Source organism: Helianthus annuus, chromosome 3 (assembly GCF_002127325.2).
Source record: "Helianthus annuus cultivar XRQ/B chromosome 3, HanXRQr2.0-SUNRISE, whole genome shotgun sequence".
NCBI lineage: Eukaryota > Viridiplantae > Streptophyta > Magnoliopsida > Asterales > Asteraceae > Helianthus > Helianthus annuus.
In genome coordinates, this window is record NC_035435.2 from 24,995,235 (window position 1) to 25,017,056 (window position 21,822).

At 32.1% G+C, this 21,822-nt stretch overlaps 2 protein-coding genes across 5 annotated transcripts; one reads left to right on the top strand and one right to left on the bottom strand.

Annotated features, from left to right (window-relative positions):
- The first annotated feature begins 8,622 nt into the window (after positions 1 to 8,622).
- On the top strand, positions 8,623 to 18,214 carry LOC110928811 (replication protein A 70 kDa DNA-binding subunit B-like). 4 transcript variants are annotated; one of them, XM_035987889.1, is made up of 18 exons: positions 8,623 to 9,343; positions 12,759 to 12,787; positions 12,880 to 12,934; positions 13,064 to 13,356; positions 13,458 to 13,733; positions 13,820 to 13,915; positions 14,053 to 14,244; positions 15,455 to 15,609; positions 15,697 to 15,976; positions 16,066 to 16,168; positions 16,276 to 16,403; positions 16,499 to 16,583; positions 16,679 to 16,814; positions 16,891 to 17,099; positions 17,165 to 17,285; positions 17,370 to 17,549; positions 17,654 to 17,722; positions 17,830 to 18,214. In XM_035987889.1, the coding sequence occupies exons 8-18, from the start codon at positions 15,457 to 15,459 to the stop codon at positions 18,064 to 18,066; spliced, it is 1,701 nt and encodes a 566-aa protein (XP_035843782.1). In that variant the 5' UTR covers positions 8,623 to 9,343; positions 12,759 to 12,787; positions 12,880 to 12,934; positions 13,064 to 13,356; positions 13,458 to 13,733; positions 13,820 to 13,915; positions 14,053 to 14,244; positions 15,455 to 15,456; the 3' UTR covers positions 18,067 to 18,214. The 4 variants fall into 4 exon arrangements, with proteins under 4 accessions (XP_035843782.1, XP_035843784.1, XP_035843783.1 ...); XM_035987891.1 differs by having other exon boundaries at positions 8,623 to 9,254; XM_022171844.2 differs by lacking the exon at positions 8,623 to 9,343 and adding an exon at positions 11,656 to 12,045.
- Positions 18,215 to 19,382: 1,168 nt separating this feature from the next.
- Positions 19,383 to 20,902, bottom strand: LOC118490335. Its single transcript, XM_035987892.1, has 2 exons — positions 19,986 to 20,902; positions 19,383 to 19,859 (listed from the first exon to the last, which is right to left on the bottom strand). The coding sequence occupies exons 1-2, from the start codon at positions 20,115 to 20,117 to the stop codon at positions 19,614 to 19,616; spliced, it is 378 nt and encodes a 125-aa protein (XP_035843785.1). The 5' UTR covers positions 20,118 to 20,902; the 3' UTR covers positions 19,383 to 19,613.
- Positions 20,903 to 21,822: the final 920 nt, after the last annotated feature.

Here is a 21,822-nt window from a genome sequence, read left to right on the forward strand (position 1 = left end):
AATGCATGGCCATGATTCAGATGCTCCATTTGTTGTATATCGAATATTTAAGTGGGGTCCATTACAAGATTCCCTAAAAGCCATTCAACTTTATGTTGCGACCTTAGTGGCAGATGACTACCAACTATTTCTTTTGGTCAACTTTTAGAGGCTTATGTGTTGGGGAATTTTGTAAACTCGGATAAACAGAGAGGCGTGTAGTCTCTCTCAGATCAAATTATTTTGGTGGTTCTTCCAAATAATTCAATCGGATACAACTTTGATTGAGAAATTGAACAACAACATGTGTGTATTGCGAATTCGTGAATGAACCAAAAGAACCTGTGAAGAAAACTGTTTGAGAATTTTATGGTTAGGGATGAGTAACTGCCATCAAACATTTAACTTTTTATTTTTAAATAAAAGCCTACAAAATGGCTTGTTTTTTATTTAGCTCGATCCAGGCAGGGGCTGCCGCCCCTTGGACCCTACTCCCAGGGCTGCTGCCCTCGGAGCCCCGCCAAGGGAGCATTGCCCCCTAGAGCCCCCATTTGGAACTGTGCCCGAACATTCGGAATTATAACCACTTGAAACAAGCGTGCACTTCCGTACCTCCTGACTTGTTCGATGTATATTATAATTCTCTTTGGTCACCATGTTAATCCCGATTACACTAAAATATCTAACAATCCTCCCCAATTTTAGCGTAATCCTTGATTAACTTAAAAAATTCGCAACAATCAAACTTATGCATAAATGAAATATCGTGACGATTGAATTTCACATTAGTATATTACACATTCCAAATATTCGAATATAGGGGTGTCGCTAAGGATTGAACACTTTCTATTCATAGTGAATACATGAAGATAATATACACACAAGTTTACATACTTTTTTGTTCTTTCTTGACACTATTTCTACTTACTTGTGTCCTATCCTTCATGAACATATCAAAGCCAAGTCCTAGCTTCTTAAAGCAGAAAAAATTCATGCTCATATAGGCAGCTCTTTATTCTTGCACCCGCATATGCAATTTCTCAAAGAATTATTAAGAAGAAAACCTTCAACCTCCTTTAACTTGCAGGTCTGAACAAATACCTTAGGATGATGCTAATAATGTGTTCCATGTTCTAGATGTTAAGCTTTCCACATTAAATTAAGCACCTACGTCATATTAGGTAGGAATTGGGTATTTTAACATGAGAAATTTCATATGGACTTTAATCCCATCGCTACAGCCGCCTTGTGCACAAGATCTCCACATAACTCTTTGGTTAAATGGTCGGCTAAATTTTGTTAAGTTCTCACAAACTCCCGATATCACCCCATACATGATGAGCTCACAAATCAAGTTGTGTTTAACACCTAAGTGTCTAGACTTCCAATTATACACTTGGCTATAGGCCTTAGCCAAGGTAGTAGCACTATCACATCTAATAGATATTGGTGATATAGCTTTAGGCAATAATGGAATCTCATAAATCAAGTTTCTTAGCCACTCAGCTTCTTTGCTAGCTGCTGCTAATGCTACAAACTCATATTCCATTGTTGAGTCAGTTATGCAAGTTTGTTTCTTAGATGCCCAAGATATGGCTCCTCCAAGCACAAAAGTCCATCTACTTGTGGAAGAATGATCTTTCTTGTTTTAATCCAACTTGTATCCGAATAGCCTTCTAAAACTAAAGGAAATACACTGTAACACAATCCATATTTCTTGGTTCCTTTCAAGTACCTGAATACTCGATCCATAGCTTGCTAATGCATTGCACTTGGATTTCTAGTATACCTACTAAGCTTTCCAACAACATAAGCTATATGCGGTATAGTGCTTATCATAGCATAGATCAAAGATCCAATAGCCCTTAAATATTCTAGTTGACTTACAACAACACCTTTATTAGGTGAGAGTTTAAACGCAGGATCCATCGAAGTGCTAACCAGAGAACTATCATGAAAACTAAACGTTTTTAGCATCTTCTCAATATAGTGGGTTTGAGAGATCGATATACCATTACTTCCCCGTTTAATCCATATACCAAGGATCACTTCCGCCTCCCCATGTCTTTCATGTCGAAGCAAGATGACAAAAATTTCTTTGTTGTTTCAACTTGAGCTTGGTCAGTACCGAAGATCAACATGTCATCTACATATATGCAAATTATGACTCCTTTTTCTAGAAGCATCAAATTTGCTATATACACCTGTCTGCTTGCTTTAATAGAAAACCATTAGAAACACCACATCATTAAACTTTTGATGCCATTGTTTAGGTACGTGCTTTAAGCCATACACTAACTTAACAAGCTTGCACACCTTATGCTCATTACTAGGCATAACGAAACCCTCTGGTTGTTTCATATATATCTTCTCATCCAAATCACCATTCAAGATGGCAGTTTTCACATCCATTTGGTGAATCACAAGATTGTGTATTGCAACTAAGGCAACCAACAATCTAATTGTGGATATTCTTGCTACAGGAGTGCATGTATCAAAGTAGTCTATTCCTTCCTTTTGTTTCTTCCAATACCATATCCAAATCGCATTCACCAAGGCACACCTCTATTTGCATTTTCCACCATGCAAAATCAGTACCGTTGAACTTCTCGATCCGAAACTTCTTGTCTTAAGCCATTGCAAACGAGAAAAAAAAACAGAAACAAAGCACCCAAAACCCGAGCAACCTTCAATAAACAAAAAATCCTAATTCCCAAGAGTAATACTAGTGATAAACCAGGCTTCAAGAACCGAAACCCTAATGGCAAAACACCCTTGAAACTGCGAACCAACAACACTAGAACAACCATAAACCCTAAACCCTACGGGCCGTACCGAGAAACTGGTACGAGTCGTACTCAAGTCGACGACGACACAATAACAAACCTCTCTTGTTTTTCCCTCTCACTCTTCTGCGATAACCTTGTGAAATTCGTGTGATTAACTGAAACAGAAGTTCTGATACTAGTTGTTAAGTATCATACCAAAGTAAGCTCATGTGGAAGCGAAACAAACACACACACGCACACTAACAGGTACTTTATTACTTTGCTTTTTAACCGAGGCAAAATAGATATTTTACATCCACTTAACAAAAAAATTTAGCAGCCATTAGGGGTAAGGATCACTTGAGTGCAATATTGTATATTACTAGGACCATCTGTGTTAATTGGGGGCATGTATACAATCCATGCATACCACAGAGACTATAAATGTAGTTAACTCTTGAAATATATGCGTGAGTATAAAATATAAAGAATTTAATCTCTTAGGTATACTTTAAATTAGGTTATAAACCCATGTTACACAGGTTGTAGAATAAAAATCGATATGATTCACAAATTTGTAATTGCTTCTTATTAAAGCGATAAAATACATATTATACGGGTTTAATAATAAACGAAATGTTTAGTTTATAAAAAGGATAAATTACACTTTTCGTCCTTTATATTTGTATCGGATTGCAATGGATAACCTTTAACTTCAATAATTACAGTCATAATCCTTTATTTGAAAAACTTGTTACATCTTTGGTCTTTTGTCACTAACCAAGTTAAAAATTCTAGTTAACTCTAATGACTTAAGGGTAATTTAGTCATTATTTCCCTTTCTCTTTTTCCCTTTCCCTTTCCCTTTCTTCTTTCACTGTAATCACCGCCACCACCAATCTTCTAATCTAATCTCAGTTCTTTCTCTCCCCTCTTATCCCTCTCTCCAACCAACACCCACCACCACCTAATCCGCCGGATCTACAACCACCGTCGGTGACCACCACGCTGGATCTACCGCCACCACCACTTGTCTACCTCCACCGGATCTACAACCACCTCCATGGCGATGAAGCATTCTGCCACCACCACTTGTATACCTTTCGAAAACATTCATTTCGATCATCTTCCAATAAACTCCGGCGACAGCGATGTCAATGGCGATGAAGCATTCTGCCACCGCTGCAACTCATGTTATTTCCTCTGTACCTCCGCCTCCATCCTAACCGGAGACTTTCATGTAAGCACCATAATTTCACCCACTGAATCCCTTACCGTACTCAATTTATTTTCTCTATGTTGTCACTGTATTCATTGTTAATATAGCTAAAAATTTGTCTATTTATTAATCGATTATGTTAATGTTTTTTTTTTTTTTTTTTTTTTTTTTTTTTTTTGTGCTTATCTGCACTGAAAATCTCGATATTACTTTTGATGATTTAGATAATAAACTTCAAATCTTCAACTCTGTTTTTGCTTTGGTGATTTGGCTATTTTGGTTGTACGCATGTATATTCTGTCACATAAAATTGTGATCTAATTTTTAATTGTAAATTGTTGTGGTTGGGTCTTGATTTAGTTTGTTGTTTTAATTTCCATGGCTTCGAATTTTGGTGGGGGAGTGAGAGGGGTGTTGGATGGATTTGATGGTTGGTTGGAGAGAGCTAGAGGTAAAATGACATAAATGCCCTCACATGAGGTGCACATGATCTGATTTAACATAAAATTTTAACATGGTTAATGCTAAAGGACGAAAGGTGTAACGAATTTTTTAAATAAAGGATTGTGACTGTAATTATTAAAGTTAAAGGGCATCTATTGCAATCCGATACAAATATAAAGGACGAAAAGTGTAATTTATCCTTATAAAAATGTTTCGTGAACAAACTTCATTTTTTATAAATAAAATACATTTTATAAAAAATTGTAGAAGTTATCATTATTTAATTATTTAATGGGAGAGAGATGGTGATAACAAATAAAAACATATAAAAAGAATTAAAGAAATATTTATAATGAATATGTAAAAGGAGAGGGAGACAGGAAAATACGGGTGAGAGTACACATAAAAATAACACGTTTCTTCAAACACTTTTAGAGCATCCACAATAAGGGAATATGTTGGTGTTTTTACGGAGAGAGAAAGTGATGTGGAGGAGAGAGAGTATGAAGATGTTTGTGAGGAAAAATAAGAAAAAATGGATAGGTGTGAGTTATGTGAGTGTAGAGAGGAGAGAGGAGAGAAAGAAGAAATGTGTTTGTGAGAGGGGCAAGTGAGAGAAAGAAGATGATTAGTTGGGCATATGCCAACTAGGCACCCTCAAAAATGAGAAAAAATACCCCTTATCGGGGATGATCTCATTTATTATAAAGCTTAGATTAGATAGGTATAAATTAACATATGTTTATCACTATGCGAACTGACCAAACCATTTATGGTTTTACAAAACCATCACCGGGTACTCATTCACCCACACATACATTAGAGAGAGAGGGGGAGGTGTAGAGAGAGAAAGATAGATAGCAAGAGATAGAGGATTGGAAAACAGGTGGGTTTATGCGTACCGAGAAAGTCAAATTTTTGGGCGGCCAAGGTGGCTCAAAGAAATTCAAAATAAAAATTAAAGATTATACATCACACGTCTTTGTCTCAACTCCTCGTTTTCTCTTTTTAACTTTCTTTCTCTACTTTCTATCTCACACATAATAGATACACAAACCTTCCATCCTTTATCCATCTCTTACCCAAAAAACTTCATCGATTTGTTAGTGGCTAGTCCATCGTTCATCTTTTGTCATTCATCGTCCATGGTCTTCGCTCAGGGGGACATTTTCAAGAGAGACGTCGTGGTCAGATTAGGTTGTGGTGGTTGACGATTACCAATAGAGTCAATGGTTCTTGTCATGACAATTGGTAAGCTGAAATGGTGGCTGGACGGAGAATAAGATGGTTAAATAAAAAAAATCAAACCAAACCCCTGATTCTGTCAATTTCCCCGCTTTGATTTGTGACATTTCAGGTGAGGAAACCAAAAGTGGTTGTGGTTTTTTAATGCCGAATAGGGTTTTTGTGGATGATTTCGGTTTGTACACATAAGCTGAGGCAGTGGTGGTTCAGTGATTACCGACGACTATGGTTTTCGGGAAGACAACGGAGTTGTGTGTGTGAGAGAGATAGAGAGAGACTTTTACCAATTATCGCATAAAACACTTGTACAAATTGCAAATACAGTGCCAATCGACGTCTTAAAATTGATCTGAAATTCCAGTTCTCTCTTGAAGAGATCAATTACACACATATATAGGACAAAGATCCGTTAGGAACCACCCTTTATTGCTAGAACCGCGAAAACCAATGTGAACACAACCAAAAATACTTAAATATAGCTAAAAAACACACCAATTTTTTTTAATATTTTTTATATAAAAATCGCTACTAGAAGTAGCGATTTTAACATAAAAAATATTAAAATTTTTTTAGGTTTTTTAAGGGTTTAGTTTTTAGCATTTTATCTTGGGATGGGGGGGGGTTAGGTTTTTTTTAGGTTTTTTTGAGGGTTTAGTTTTTAGCATTTAGCTTGGGGGGGGGGGGTGTTAGGTTTTTTTTTTTTTTTTTTTTTTTTTTTTTGGGGGGGGGGGGGTTAGATTTTTGGGGGGTGAGGGTTGGGTTTTTTTAGGGTTTTTTTTAGCTATTTTAGGTTGTGTTCACATTGGTTCTCGCGGTTCTCGCAATAAAGGTGGTTCTCGCATGAACCTTACCCTATATATATATATATTATATATATATATATATATATATATATATATATATATATATATATATATATATATATAGGCCCATGATCATTTCCGAACCATTTGTATTTTCAGAACTTGCAGAACTTATCTGAACCATTAGATGCTTTGATCAAGGACTAATATTAAAGATGGCATTTTAGTAATAAACCAGAAGTTTTAAGAATGATATATTAGCTAAAAAGGGTACTTTAGGGATATCAAACAATAAAAATATAAAATCACTAAATATTTCCCATTAATAAGGTTATCAGTTATATTTTTTCATCACTTTCGTACAACAATCTTCTCTCGCGAAACACAATCAAGCTATTAAACCATGTTCTGTATGTTTCACCGTCCATTACATCAACGGTGCTTCAATTCTTATGATGACCTCATATAATCTATTTCAGTTTAGAATTTTTTTTGGTAGCATTCTATTTATAATGTTGCATATGATTGGTGTTGTATTTTATTATTTTATTGTGGCATACTTTTGTTTATGGAATTGACAGAACTAATAGCATATTATTGAATATGTTATCGCAAATGGATTCTCTATTATATTATGTTGAAGAGTGAAGACGGTATTTAATAACTTCAATCAGTAGAATAATTGAAAATATCTCTTTTTCTTTATGGTTGTTGTTGCGTGTTTACGTAAATAGTTGATGTTTTAATTGATTAATTTAGATCGATATATAACAAATCTTTTGTTTAACTACAATAAATGGTATTTTTTTTTAGGCTCAACTCAAGAAGATTCAAGATTTTATAAATCTAGTACTTGCATCATCCTAAACAATATTTAGATCTACAATTATGGGTGTTGCGAACTTTCTCATGTTAATTGCATGTCTGTAAGCAATTTACTTACATGTAAAAAACAAGTTACACTTACGTACTTAGTTAACAACTTACACATATGTAAATAAGTGTCTTACATGTAAACAATTTACTTACATATATATTAAAAAAGTTACACCTAGGTAATGAGTTAACTTACACATATGTAAAAAATTATCTTACATACATGTAAACAAGGTTCAAAGAAGAAGAAACTCAATATTAGTTTGAAAAAAATTGATTATCACTAAAGTTACGTACATGTAAGTCTATGTAAATAGTACACATAAATATATAAAAAAACTAAAAATATATATAAATAGACTGTATTAAATTAGCTTGTATAAATGAATGAGCAATGAAAATACTTACATATGTATAAATATTAGGCATATGTGTATGTGCATTTACATATATGTAAATAACGTCCAATATGAAGAAAATGTGGACCAGTGTAGATATATGCATACTGGTAAATATTAACCTTACACGTATGTTAAACATGTCATTAAGTGGCGGAACTAGACCTTCAACTCAGGGGTATCCCAAAATTTTTTAGGGGTGTCCTCGTACTTGTTCAGGGTGTCCTGTGTATAAAAATCGGAAATTTTTTTTTTTTACACTACTCGTAAAAACTTGAGCCGTAGCCCGGGCTACGCCCGTTTACACTACAGGTCCGCCCCTGTCATTAACATATATAGGTAAACAAACTATCGGTTCGAAAGATGAACGATCAGTATGAAGATATACTTATAGCCACATAAGAGATGAATTTAAATAGTTAGCTAGATTTTCATACGATATTTCATTAGTTTGAAGAAATGAAAAATTACCATAAACCCATAAAAGTTGGAGCATAATAGATAATAACTAATTGTCAGAAAACAAGCAACAATTTATTAAAGAATTAGTCAACATAAGAGAGAAACAATTTTCTAGATTACTATTATACCCTTTGTAGTTTATTTCTATATTTATTAAATTATAAGATATAAATGGTTCATGTTAGTTCTGAATAAAAATGGGTTCTGAAAAGAATCCAACCCTATATATATATATATATATATATATATATATATAGGGAGCCGCTAGAATGAAAACCACTTCCAGTTGTAAGAACCGCGAGAACCACTTTCAAATAATCAGGTTATGCCAACATAAAGGGTATGTTGGTCATTTACCTCAAATGTTAAATCTCTCATCTCTCCTCAATTAAAATCACTATCTCTCCTCAATTAAAGTCACTCACTCTTTATATATCCTCTGTCCTCTCTCCTCTCTCACCATTTTCATCTACCTCAAAAATCTTCTCTCTGCACAAGAAACCCAATTCATTTCTCTCATCCCTCTCTCTTAAATAACCTTCACCCCCTAATATCTCTCTCTCTCTAAAATCGTTCAACACCTAATCTCTCAGTATCAGACCCTCCTCCGACACCCAACGTCCCTTTCGCCGCCACCACCGCCGAAGATGCAGACTCCAACTCCGGATAACAGCCTTCAAACCGTCGTGTCGTGGTGGCTGTGGGGGCGGGGGTTTTTTCCGACCCCCGATGATGAACTCGCCGCCGACATCACCTGGAGTTGATGAACTCGCCGCCGACCCCCGATGAACTAGCCGCCGACATCACCCACCCCGAGGTTGATGAACTCGCCGTCGGTTCTCTCTCTCGTTCACCACCAGGTTTCTTCGGCGGAAGCGTCGCCGTGAGCGGCGGCAATGAACAGAAGCAAAAATGAGCAACCAGGTGGTGGGTGGTGGGTAGAGGTGGTATCCATGGTGCTGATTCAAAGATCATCTTCATTCGTAATACCATTGGTGGTGGGTGGTGGGTAGAGGTCGTGCTGGTGGTGCTGATTTCTAAATCAGGAGGGGCAATGGAGGTAGGAGGAATCATCCATTGCTTTTGCTTTAATTGAGGAAGAGGACAAGCAAGTAAAATAAAAGTGGATGGGTGTCTGTCGAGTGTGGGGTTTGCACTTTCCATCCATTATTATTATTATAATTTTTATTATTAATGGGTGAATGAGATAATTGTGAAGGGGTAGGGTTACAGAAGGTTGGGGTGGAAATATATTTGGGTGGTTTTTGTTCTTTCTGTTGGTTTGTGTTCTTTGATTCTTTGGTATTTTTGTGACAACTGCAATTATGTCGACGACTCCGATGTTGGGTTTTGACGTCGATGGCTCTGATGTTGGGGGTTGAATCCGATGGTATTCTTTGATCTCTGTGTTAATTTGTTTTGATTTGGTATGTTGGGGTTTTTTTATTTGTATTCTTGAATCTGATGGTTTTTTGATATGTTGTGGGTTTTGATTTGTGTTCTTTGAGTATGTGGGTTTTGATCGGTTGGATTTTGGTGGCGATGATGAAAAAAAAAATTCGTAGACTTTGATGACGATGGCGCGGCAAGGTCGGCGGAGGGTAGGTTTTTTGAACCTGCAACCCCTCTTTTGCAGCCTTTTGATTATCGGATAATCTGAGCCGAACCCCGTTTTTTTTCGAGATACACTTTGTTTTGATGTTGTTGGTTTTTTATTCCCCCCCTAGTCGATGATGATAACAATATATCTGAGACACCTCCAGAGTTTGCGATTTCTGGGTGCATTCGTTTTTTGCGTAAAAATGTTTTATAAAAAAAAAGTTATACCGTAAACTTTTTAACGTAAAATGTAAATTTTTTAACGTAAAAAACGTTAAACGTAAAATGTAAAAAGTTTTACGTAAAACGTTAAAAGGTTTACGCAACAGTAAAAAGTTTTACGTAAAAAGTTTTACGTAAATCGTAAAACGTAAAAAGTGTTACGTAAAACGTAAAAACGTAAAAAGTGTTACGTAAAACGTAAAACGTAAAAAGTAAAACATAAAACGTAAAAAGTTTACGTAAAACGTAAAACGTAAACAATAAAACAAAAAAAAACCGGCGCGTAAAACGTAAAATGTTGAGGTAAAAAACCGGCACGTAAATCGTAAAAAGTTTACGTAAAACGTTTTTCTAAAAAAAAATTAAACCGTAAACTTGTTAACGTAAACCGTAAACTTTTTATCGTAAAACGTAAAAAACGTGAAGCGTAAAAAGTGTTACGTAATTTTTTTCGTAAGTTTTACGTAAAACATAAAACGTAAAAAGTTTTTCGTAAGTTTTACGTAAACCTTTTCGTAAGTTTTTTTCGTAAGTTTTACGTAAACATTTTCGTAAGTTTTTCGTAAAACGTAAAAAGTTTTACGTAAAACGTAAAAAGTTTTACGTAAAACGTAAAACGTAAAAAGTTTAACGTAAAACGTGAAAATTTTAATGTAAAACGTAAAAAGTTCAAATTTTTAACGTAAAATGTAAAAAGTTTTACGTAAAACGTAAAAAGTTTACGTAAAACGTAAAACGTAAAAAGTTTTACGTAAAACGTAAAAAGTTTAACGTAAAACGTAAAAACTTTTACGTAAAACGTAAAAAGTTTAAATTTTTAACGAAAAACGTAAAAAACGGCGCGTTAAAAAAACGGCGTTAAAAAACGGCACGTTAAAAACGCCGCGTTAAAAACGGCGTTAAAAAACGGCGCGTTAAAAACGGCGGGTTAAAAACGCCGATTGAGAACGGCGCGTTAAAAAACGGCGTTAAAAAACGGCGCGTTAAAAAACGGCGTTAAAAAACGGCGCGTTAAAAACGGCGCGTTAAAAAACGGCGCATTAAAAAACGGCGCGTTAATAACGGCGCGTTAGAAACGGCGTGTTAAAAAAACGCCGATTGAGAAAAACGACGCCTTAAAAAAACGGCGCGTAAAAACGGCGCGTGAAAAACGGCGCGTAAAAAACGGCGTTAAAAACGGCGCGTTAAAAAACGGCGTTAAAACGGCGCGTTACGCTTGAAAACGGCGCGTAAAAAAAACGTCGCGTTAAAAAACGGCGTTAAAAACGGCGCGTCAAAAAAACGTAAAAAGTTTAACGTAAAACTTAAATTTTAAAAAGTATAAAAATCTTTTAAAAAAAATCTGAATTTAAAAATGTTTTTAATAAAGAAATTATGTTTAAAAAATAAAAGTAATAAAAAGTAATTAATAAGACAAAAAAGGTAATTTAAAATTAATATATATAAAAAGACAAAATTGAGTTATTTTACTTAAATACCCTTTTGTATTATATTATAATATTAAAGAGATAATAAGACAAAAAGCTTTTAATATTAATATTAACTACTTTTAATCACATCCATCCATCTAGTTGATCTAAGGGCCATAAAGTGGTTCTCATTGTTTTTACAACTAGAGGTGGTTTTCATTTTAGCGATCCCCTATATATACATATATATATATATATATATATATATATCTACTACTTCTAATAAAGCAAAATAATTTTAAGCTATTTGTCATAGTTTTAACCTATTACTTGCCACTTGGCAATTGACTAATCCATTTTTGTTTCTAATGACCGCCAAAACCAAGAATCCTCACTTTTCTTTTATTTTCCTTTTTCTTTCTCTAACCTAATTAATTCACCACCGTTTCACAAAGAAATCTCTTCATCTTCACTCCAATCATCTTCCCAAAATACATTTGGTTTCCTTACATAAGAATGAAAATCGCTGGATCTAAATTCGATTGTTCTGCTTCTTCATCGACGCATACTTTTTCTTTTATCGGCGATTCATAGAAGATTCTGAAATCGATATACAAATCCGTAAGTTGTTTATGTTAAATTTCTTCTTTAATCATTATTTTGTGTTTCTTCGTTTCTTTACTTTCTTAAATTTATGTTTATGTTGAATAAACCCTAAATATGATTGTCATTGATAAATCTGTTGATTTTGGGGTTTTAATTTATGTTTACCTTTACAAATACGATGTTTATGAATAACCCTAAACCCGATGCATGCTGCTGAATTATCTTAATTTATATTGTTTTTTCATTCATTCAACTTTGTATCAAACCCTATTCCCGATTTGGATGCTGAATAACTTTGAATTCTATAATTTTAACTTTTGTATATTAATATTATTTGATTTTTTGATCTGTAATTGTTAATAATTCTGTGATTCTGATTCAACAGTCTATATCCGATTTTGCATATAAAAATGAATTGATTTTGGGGGTTTAACAATTTGTTTTGAATTAATATGTTTATATTGGTTTTTCAACTTTATATTTTCCTTACTTTTTGTGTTATAGAACTACTTATTAAACAGATTGTAATGTGTAATCAGTTTATTTTTTATGCTATCATAATATGATTATATAATTAGTTGTCATAATTTTTTTCCACATTATGTTTATGAAGATAGTTGTTTACAGAAATTTATGTTTGATTGCATAATTTGATTATTTTGTTTGTAACTACGTTGAATGCATAATGATTTATCTGATGTCGTTTGTTTATGTAAACTGTATTTTAGGTATTTACTATGGGTGATAGTTCATCAAGGTATTTTTGTATTCATTTTACTTATTTTGTTGCAATAACCTAAACATGTTTTACTTTATTAACATTTGTTTTTGTATTGTATTCTAATTCAGTTACAGAGCACCCTGGTTCTGTAGGGAAATGAGTCGAGCAGACCAAGTTATTATGGTAGGTGAATAATTTTTTATTGAGTTTTTGTTTAGTTTTTTTCTTTTTATTTTATAAAGTTTACTATAATTTTTTTTAAACCTTTTGAGTATAATTATAATTCGTTTTTCCATTCTATTGTTACATTAGGCCATACCAGATGACGCTGCGTCTAAACTATGGGGTGTTGACAAAGGCCCTACTAATGTTACGATACACACTGAAGATGGCAGTGTCTTTAATGTTTTTTTAAGCGCTTCTAAAGGGAAGATATTTTTTTTAATGGTTGGTCCAATGTTGTAATACACTTGGGACTAACCAAAGGGTGTTTGGTAGTTTTTAATCCACTGGATCCTACAACTTTTAAATTAACAAGTTTCATTGATGGGGTTAGTCGTGGCTCTTTCTGGACATATATGCTATCTCCGTCATGTAATTTTTATGTAAGATAAACTCATATATTACTTTTTCCTAATGTGTAGAATTATTAATTTATTTATATTAATATTAACCTTTTTTTCTTTCCTTTTGTATCATCCTACAGGACATCCCTCAAAGTACTTTGCCCAAAAGTTACGATTATTCCTCAAATGACGTAACCTCTACTGTAATGATAGACAACAAAACATTTAACGTTTCTATTGTAACATACGACGGTAAAGTCGGTTTTACCGTTGGTATGGACGTAATTGTTAGTCTGTTTCAGTTGGAGGTTGGTTGTTTATTGTTATTTACTAAAGGTTTTGGTCATTTTTTCTATTTAAAAGTTTTTGGAAAAAACGGTGTTGAAATCAATTATCCTGATGTAGATGCTGATGAGGTAAATTACATATTGATAGCAATTTATACATTATATATATATGCGAACATGCTAATTGATTACAAATTATATTTATTACTTTTCAGGCTGAAGTTCCACCCTTAGATGCTGAAAACGAACCTGATGAACACATAGATGGTTGTGTTACAACGTTTGTTCGTATGGCTGGTGAAGATTATTTTGTAAGTTTGAATATACTTTTACAAACTCCTTAAAAACAAGTTATCTCATTTTATTTTACTCTATAAAGATATAAAGAATAAAGATATAAAGATAAATAATCATATCTATTGTTAAAGATATTTTTACAACAATGCAGAGAATCCCTGATCCTGTTTCACGCAAGGCTAGACTTGATGAAGGCTTAAAGGATTTGAACATAAGATTTTTGCATATGGATCCTCCACTGCAAATTACCAACGGTACAAGACGTGAAAAAAGACCCAACGGTCGTGGTTATCGATACGCTTTAACCTGTTGGAAGAAGTTCATGAAAGCCGCTCGGATTAAGGTCCGTGACCAGGTTCACTATTCTTTTGATGAAAATGAGCAGGTTTTGAGTGTTGAGAGGGTTGTACCTTACGTTAAGCGTACTAAGTAGTTATATGACAATTACGGCATGTTTTTTGCCTTATCCATTTATTTGGTTTTAACATTGGTTTTGGTTTTCAATTTCAAGGTTTTTTTTTTATTTTTCATATCTTAACTGTTATGTTATTCACTATATGCCATGTCTTTAAAGTTCAATGTATGTTATTACTATTTTTTAATCTCACTACATTAATGATGTATTTAAAACAATATACAAACTACTTATAAGGATAAAAGAAGCTGATATATTCCAATATTAACTGATTAATGTTTACAAATTATATAGTTTTTATATAACTCACGGTTCAAGTTGTTATAATAACATTACTGTATAATGTATATTTTGTTATTGTGATAATTTAATGTATTCTATATTTTTTTGGTTTTTAAAAAAATATAAAAAAAATAAAATTTTAAACATTAAAGTCAAGCATATTCATAAATGATTGATATTGATAGAATACCTTATTATTTTAACCATTTAACATGATTTAAAATAACCACGATCCTATTCATGATTTTATCAACTTACTTTCTGCACATAGATTATATTGTTGTTATTTCTAGATTGTAGAATATTGTATGTTTTTCATTTTCATCTGTAAACCTTGCATTTTAGTTTGTACCTGTTATATTATAAACTTTTTAATTTTAATATAACATTTAATTAGCATAAAGAAAGTATTAATATTCTTTTTAACAATAGAAAGTCAACTTTCTCTTAATTGCTTGAACAAAGTCGAAAATTTTTACTTTAGTAAATGTTTAGTTAATTATGGAAACTGTTGAATCATAATAATTTATAAAAATGTAATTTTTTTTATTTTAGTAAAGTTTATCAATTATAATTAAGATAAATAAATAATATTGCTACCATAATTAAGTGACCATTTTATTATATAAATTAGTTTCATTTGTTATTATTCATACACATCACAACTACTGAAGTTGTCTCTTTCGATATACATATCTTCGGGTATGAGTTTTGAATTTGTAATGTCTTTGATGTAGTTATTTTTAAGTTGTTTTAGTCATCAGCATACATAGGATGTTTTCATGTTCTTTTCTTCAATTATTGTTCTATATCATCATCAACTAACATATTTTAACTGTTTTTTTATTTATTTTAGAGATGGAACAGGCTGCTGTCACACTTTTGAATAATGTTGATCTTAATGTTGATGATTACACCATCAGAATCCGCATTGTCAGGCTATGGACAAGACCTACTTTCAATAATCCTAGAAAGATTTATTGCTACGACATGATATTCATGGACCAGGAGGTTTTTTTTAGACCAACTCATACTTTTGTTTGAATAAAAAATATTTAGTTTCAGATTATAATTACTTATAAAACTGTTTTTTTTCAGGGTACGAAAATGCAGGCGTTTGTTTTACAGAAAAACACTACTGGTTATGAACATTTGCTGAAAGAAAATCAATGTTTAACCATTCGTAACCCTTCGATGGGTGAAAATCGTCAAAAAGTCAAATATGTTCATACTTCGTTCAAGATCAATCTAAATCCCAACACTACTGTCCAAGAATGCAATGAGCCTGTTGGTGCTGAATGGGGATTTGACTTTTCTCCATTTGATTCTATTGTGGATGACCCTCTAGATGATAGCAAGTCTTTCAAAAGCCCTATTGGTAAATTATTTTTAATTTTTCTTAATTTTTAATAAATTTAATATTATATATCTTATGTAATATTAATTTCATTATTCTGTGATGTTTAGATGTTATCGGTTTTGTTGTCAAGTGTCTTCCGTCAGATGATAAGAGTGATAATAATAACGGCAAAGACGAGAAGAAGACAACCTTTATTTTGGAAGATTTGCAGTACATCCTTATATATATATACATATACCTTATATTACTTATATATTTCTCCCGTTTTTTATATATTTTACAACTATCAAGTTAATTCTTTACTTTTTGTTTTTTAGACACCATCAGATTTACGTCACGTTATGGGGTTGTTATGCTGATCAGATTTTGGATTTTGAGAAAAACAATAAGGACGAAAAGAATGTTGTGGTTGTTGTTCAGTTTGGGAAGTACAGATTTTGGGGAGGTATATTCTATACCTACATTCAGACTTTTCATTAAACTACATATTGATTTTTATACAACTTTGACTTTTATTTTTATGTTGTAATAATGAAACAGGTAATATGTATGTCTCAAATTTGTATAATGTAACTCGAGTCTTGATAAACTCTGAGGTGAAAGAGATAATGGATTTCAAGAAAAGGTTTGCAATCGTATTACATTTTTTTATAGTTTTACTTTTAATATGTATTACTTTCAATAATGTTCTAAATAATTATTTTGACATTTTTTTATTAGATTTATCGAGAGACTTTCTCCCGAGATTTCTTCCAGTTATTCTGGCTTAAGTTCTCCTGTTGTGAAGACTGTCACTGAAGAGTTCCTATCTGACTTGACGTTTTATCCCATTGGGTCGTTAAACTCAATAGATACGGTAACACCGATATAAATATCTTTAATATTTATTCTTTTATCTATTTTTTTATACATTATCTATATCTTAAACACAGACGAGGTTTGTTGTCATTGTTGGCACTATCAAGAGTTTTGCATCGAACAATGAGTGGTTTTACAACGCTTGCACAACCTGCAACAAAAAGGTTTCAACAACTACTGTTGTTAAACAGAAGCAGGATGGTACTGATGGTGTTGAAGAGGTCACTGTCTTGGAATGCAAGACTGATGTTTGTAATACAAAGAACGTTTCATCAGTTCCAAGGTAAATCTTATCCATGTTAAGTTTTTTTTTTCAAGATAATTAAATATCATTAATATATTTTGCAGAATTAGGCTTTATATACGTGTGCAAGATTGTACTGGTATTGTTAGCCTGACATTGTTCGAGCGTGAGGTGACAAAGCTTTTGAAGGTTAATGCTAATCAGCTTTTAGACAACAACATTGAAGTACGTAATAAAAATTTCCTTTTTATCATATTTTTTCGTTAGTATACAACATACAACAGTAAAGTATATTTTCTTTTTCAACAGTTAGCAAACGAAGGAAGTTTTCCAAATGAGCTTAATTCTTTACTCAATATGAAGTTTGCGTTCAAGATTGCTGTTTCTTCTTTTAACATTACCAAAAAGTCTGATGGCTACTCAGTCTCCAAGATGACTAATAACCCTGTCGTTTTATCGGAGCTTGATAAACATTTTGACACTATTCAGGTATATTTTTTCTAATTTACCTTTGTACTATTATTACAAGTTGTCAATAATTTTTGTGTATTAATTATTATCATTTTTTGGTTATTTTTTTTATACAAATTCAGCCTATTGATGAAGAAGCCTTCAGTGTCGAACCATCTGATTCAAATCGTACTGAAGATTTGCCTATTAAGGTTTACTATACTATACCTTATGTTTCAATTAATTCTTACTCATTACCTGTTAAATAAATTAATATTTTTAACTCATCCCTACTTATTTATTTACTTTCTTTTTATAGGATTCCATATCCCAAACGGGAGACGATGTAACCCGTAGCTCGAATGTTTTTAAAGTTGGCTTTACAACATCGTTTGATCAGAAGGATGCTGACTTGGATACGAACAGCGAACGTGACTTGAAGCGCAATTTGGATACCGTGTATGACGTGGATGCTGTTTCTTCCCAGTCTTCATCAAAGATGCGTAAAGACGGTGGTGTCGATGAAGTTATTCTGATTCCAAATAAAGAAGCTTAGTAATCTATAATTCAAACATTTGATATCATCGTTTGTTTTGTTTTCATTTTTTTGGATATTTTTGTTGGGATTTTTTTGGATTTTGACAATGATTTGACTATTGTGGTTAATTTATATGAACGTGATTGTTTCGTGGTTTAGTTGTTTATTTCTGGTTACAATTTTATTTTTGCTAATTGTTGTTAATTATACTTATTTTTCTTATATATATTTTTACGATACTTTATTGTTTGATGTTATATATCCATTATTTTTAAGTCTAATAATGTTTTTAACCCGATTATATTATTAATAAAAAAGAAGAATAATATTTTTATTAAAGTTCTAATGTATGAATGCTGCCATATAAACCAAATTTATATACGATGCATTTAAAGCATAATTTTTATATTAAAGTTTTTGTTTTGGTAAGTTATTTACATATGGTAACTTGATTCGGTTTTATATATATTATTTCCAAAAAAAAATTTAAACTGTTGACTTTCCAAAATGAAGAATATTAATATCATTAAATATTAACATTAATAACGTTTCCTTAAAAAAGAATTTTTACATCATATAAATCTCTTCATCTCATTTCAAGTCATTTCTACTATTTTGTGCTATGAGTACATCCCTTTCACTCCAATGGTATTTTAATTCAATTTGAACAAACGATAAGTTTGATATTCCAAAAGCTTATTCCGCAATGTATAAACGGTCAAAGCATGATTCCAATACTTCCCGAAACCAATCAAACCAGGGAAACACTTCAGGTTTTCTTATTTGATTTATCTTTAACATTCCTTTGTTTGTTTATGTTTATTAATGATTTTTATTATAGTGTAATTCATTTTATTTACTTCAATGATAGGCATTTCAAGTAAATGCAAGCGTAGATCTTCATTTATCTCCAGTAATGAAGTTAACATAAACAACTCAACAGGTAACACTTTTTTGATTAATGTCATGTTTGTCTACTTTGTATAACTAGAATAACTATATCGATATGATTTATTTATGTTATGTTTCTCTAATTTAGATGTTGCGGCTATTACCTCAAGAAGTCCTTTCTCAGACATTACCAATGGTATGGAACTTCTCTCATTTCTACTATTTTGTGCTATGATTTATGTTATGTTTCTTTAATTTAGATGTTGCCGCTATTACCTCAAGAAGTCCTTTCTCAGACATTACCAATGGTATGGAACTTCTCTCATTTACTAACTTATTTTCTTATTCTTCAACATTTATTTACCAATGTATATCGATTTTATGTTATTCAATTCATGTGAATGTACAAAACATGTAATAAATATTAAATATAAGCTAAAAAATAAAAGTACAACACATGATATATATATATAAATACGGTTACATAGTAGCTGTCCAAACTACATAAAGATCGTAACTTACGCTACCTTACTTTTAACACATACATAAAGATCACACATGTTAACAAAAACTTTACAACTTTTAACACCACATAACTTACGCTATCTTACTTCATTAGCCAAAAGAACAATATGTTATTCTTCTACAGTCGTTCCAACTTTCAGACATTACCACTAGCCGAAAACATTGGCAAGGAACAAAACACCAATATGTGGAAAGTACTGGAACTTGCAATGATCACCATCTTTTATGTTGTTATCCTTAAGCCATTTCGCCCATCCTTTGACAACGTACTTGATACTGTTTTTATTTGGCTCCGCCCTAACATCATGTTTTGTCTCGACATTCTCCCTGTTGACGATCTTAACTTTCAATGTTTCGTCAACTCCTGTTATCCGTGCTACCTCAACTGGTATGCGCTTCAAGTTTCAAAACATATTACCAATTTCCAATATTAATGTCAAATATTTTAAAAAATACCAAACTTATTCAAATTATGTAAACATATTAGAAATGTACGAACATATAATTTAGTATCAACTTACAAACCGTTTGGTGTATGGGACAATGAATATCAGCGGACCAGTTTCATCGTCATCATCATCAAACTCTTCTGAATCAGCCAAAGACTCTTCAGAATCCGATATAACCACAACATTGTTCTCTACTCCGGCCATGCTAAGAAACAGTTAAAAGGTTGACATATTTTAAAGGAAACATAAACTCATAACATATAATCCAATCATTTGTATTTAGTTAAAAGTATTGTTAATTTTCTAACTTTCATTATCTTCACACACTTTAAAGTCATTATAAGTAAAATCCTAACAACCTTTGTTCTTACATTTCATCTTACCCAATAACATAACAATTACCCCTAACAAACATTCTTATTACATTTCTTTTTACCCCCTAAACCCATATCCGAGAACAACTTAACTTCACTACCTAATCATATAAAACTCCTACTTATTATTTGTCTTTTTAATTTTAAAAAATGATTCTTTTGTTAACTGCAACATTTTTCATATAGACATTTATTCAAACACCTGGTGTGCATTGTATTCTTTATGTCTTATTGCATGTCATTATATTCAAATCACAACCTAAATCAGTTATTTTCATAGCAGAATACAGGTATGCACCAAATACACTTACAACATCATGTATGTTAACTAAATCAATGAAAACAAAATTGTCAATGAAACAAGTTCCGTTTACCTTCTGCTATCCAGATTTGGTAGTTTATCAAATAAATCGAATCCGATAATTACAGATGAACATCAACATTGAATTTAAAGGATTTATGTTACCTGATTTTCGTAGACTTGGGAACCGTATAATGCACAATTTCAGAATGCAGATGTTAGCCGGAAGTTTTCAACCCTTAATGAGGTCGACGTAGAAGCAATTAGTAAATGTTGACTAATTTTTATGCATATCAGTATGTCATATTTGAGCACAAGGTTCCATGCATTGAGAATCATTTTTAGCCATATATTTATATCTATTTCTGCATTTTTCTATTTTATATATTAATATCTTTTTTTAATTTTTATATACCTATTGTGGCATCAATTATTAGAAGGTAATAATTTTTTGTTTACCATGATAACATATATCAAGTATGATAACATTTTTATACAATCTTTAAATATTAACAAAGTTTTATTTATACTTATTGATTGATATACTAATTCTCTTAATACAACTAATCGTATTATATTGTTTCATTTGTTTTACATGTTACTACAGTTTTAACTCCGGCAATTACACAAGACGTGTGCAGAGAGAGGCGTAAGCAACGGAAATTGTATTTGGATAGTAAAAGATCTAATGTATCAAACGTGTTACCGCTTTCTAAGAAAATTGAATCGTCGACATCTAATTTGTCTTCCACTTTATTCCGCACTCCAACTACTTCACATCATGCATCTACTATTTCGCCAGGTTTATTTATTTAATTTATTTAAAATTTTCATAATTTTTAAATTTGTATACTTAACTATTTGGTAAAACGTATATATGTCTAAAATTATTATATATGTCAAATATGATAACATTTTTACGAAAAATTAAATTATTATAAAATTTCATTGCACCTAATGGATTTTTATATAGTTACTTTTTTTATACAACTAATGCTATTATATTGTTTCTTTGGTGTTATATGCTAATACAGTTTTTACTCCGGTAATTACACAAGACGAGTGCAGAGAGAGGCGTAAACTACGAAAACTGTATTTGGATAGTAAAAGATCTAACGTATCACACGTTTTACCGGGTTCTACGACAAAAGAATCGTCGACTTCTAATTCTTCTTCCATTTTACTACACACTCCGAATACTTCACGACATTCATCTACTATTTCGCCCGGTTTA

Coding starts and splice junctions, on each gene's coding strand:
- LOC110928811 (XM_035987890.1), top strand. CDS start 15,457: ATGGAACAGGCTGCTGTCACACTTTTGAATAATGTTGATCTTAATGTT. Junction 17,100..17,164: donor AACGTTTCATCAGTTCCAAG/GTAAATCTTATC, acceptor TATATTTTGCAG/AATTAGGCTTTATATACGTG. Junction 17,550..17,653: donor AACATTTTGACACTATTCAG/GTATATTTTTTC, acceptor ATACAAATTCAG/CCTATTGATGAAGAAGCCTT.
- LOC118490335 (XM_035987892.1), bottom strand. CDS start 20,117: ATGGCCGGAGTAGAGAACAATGTTGTGGTTATATCGGATTCTGAAGAG. Junction 19,860..19,985: donor TCCCATACACCAAACGGTTT/GTAAGTTGATAC, acceptor TGAAACTTGAAG/CGCATACCAGTTGAGGTAGC.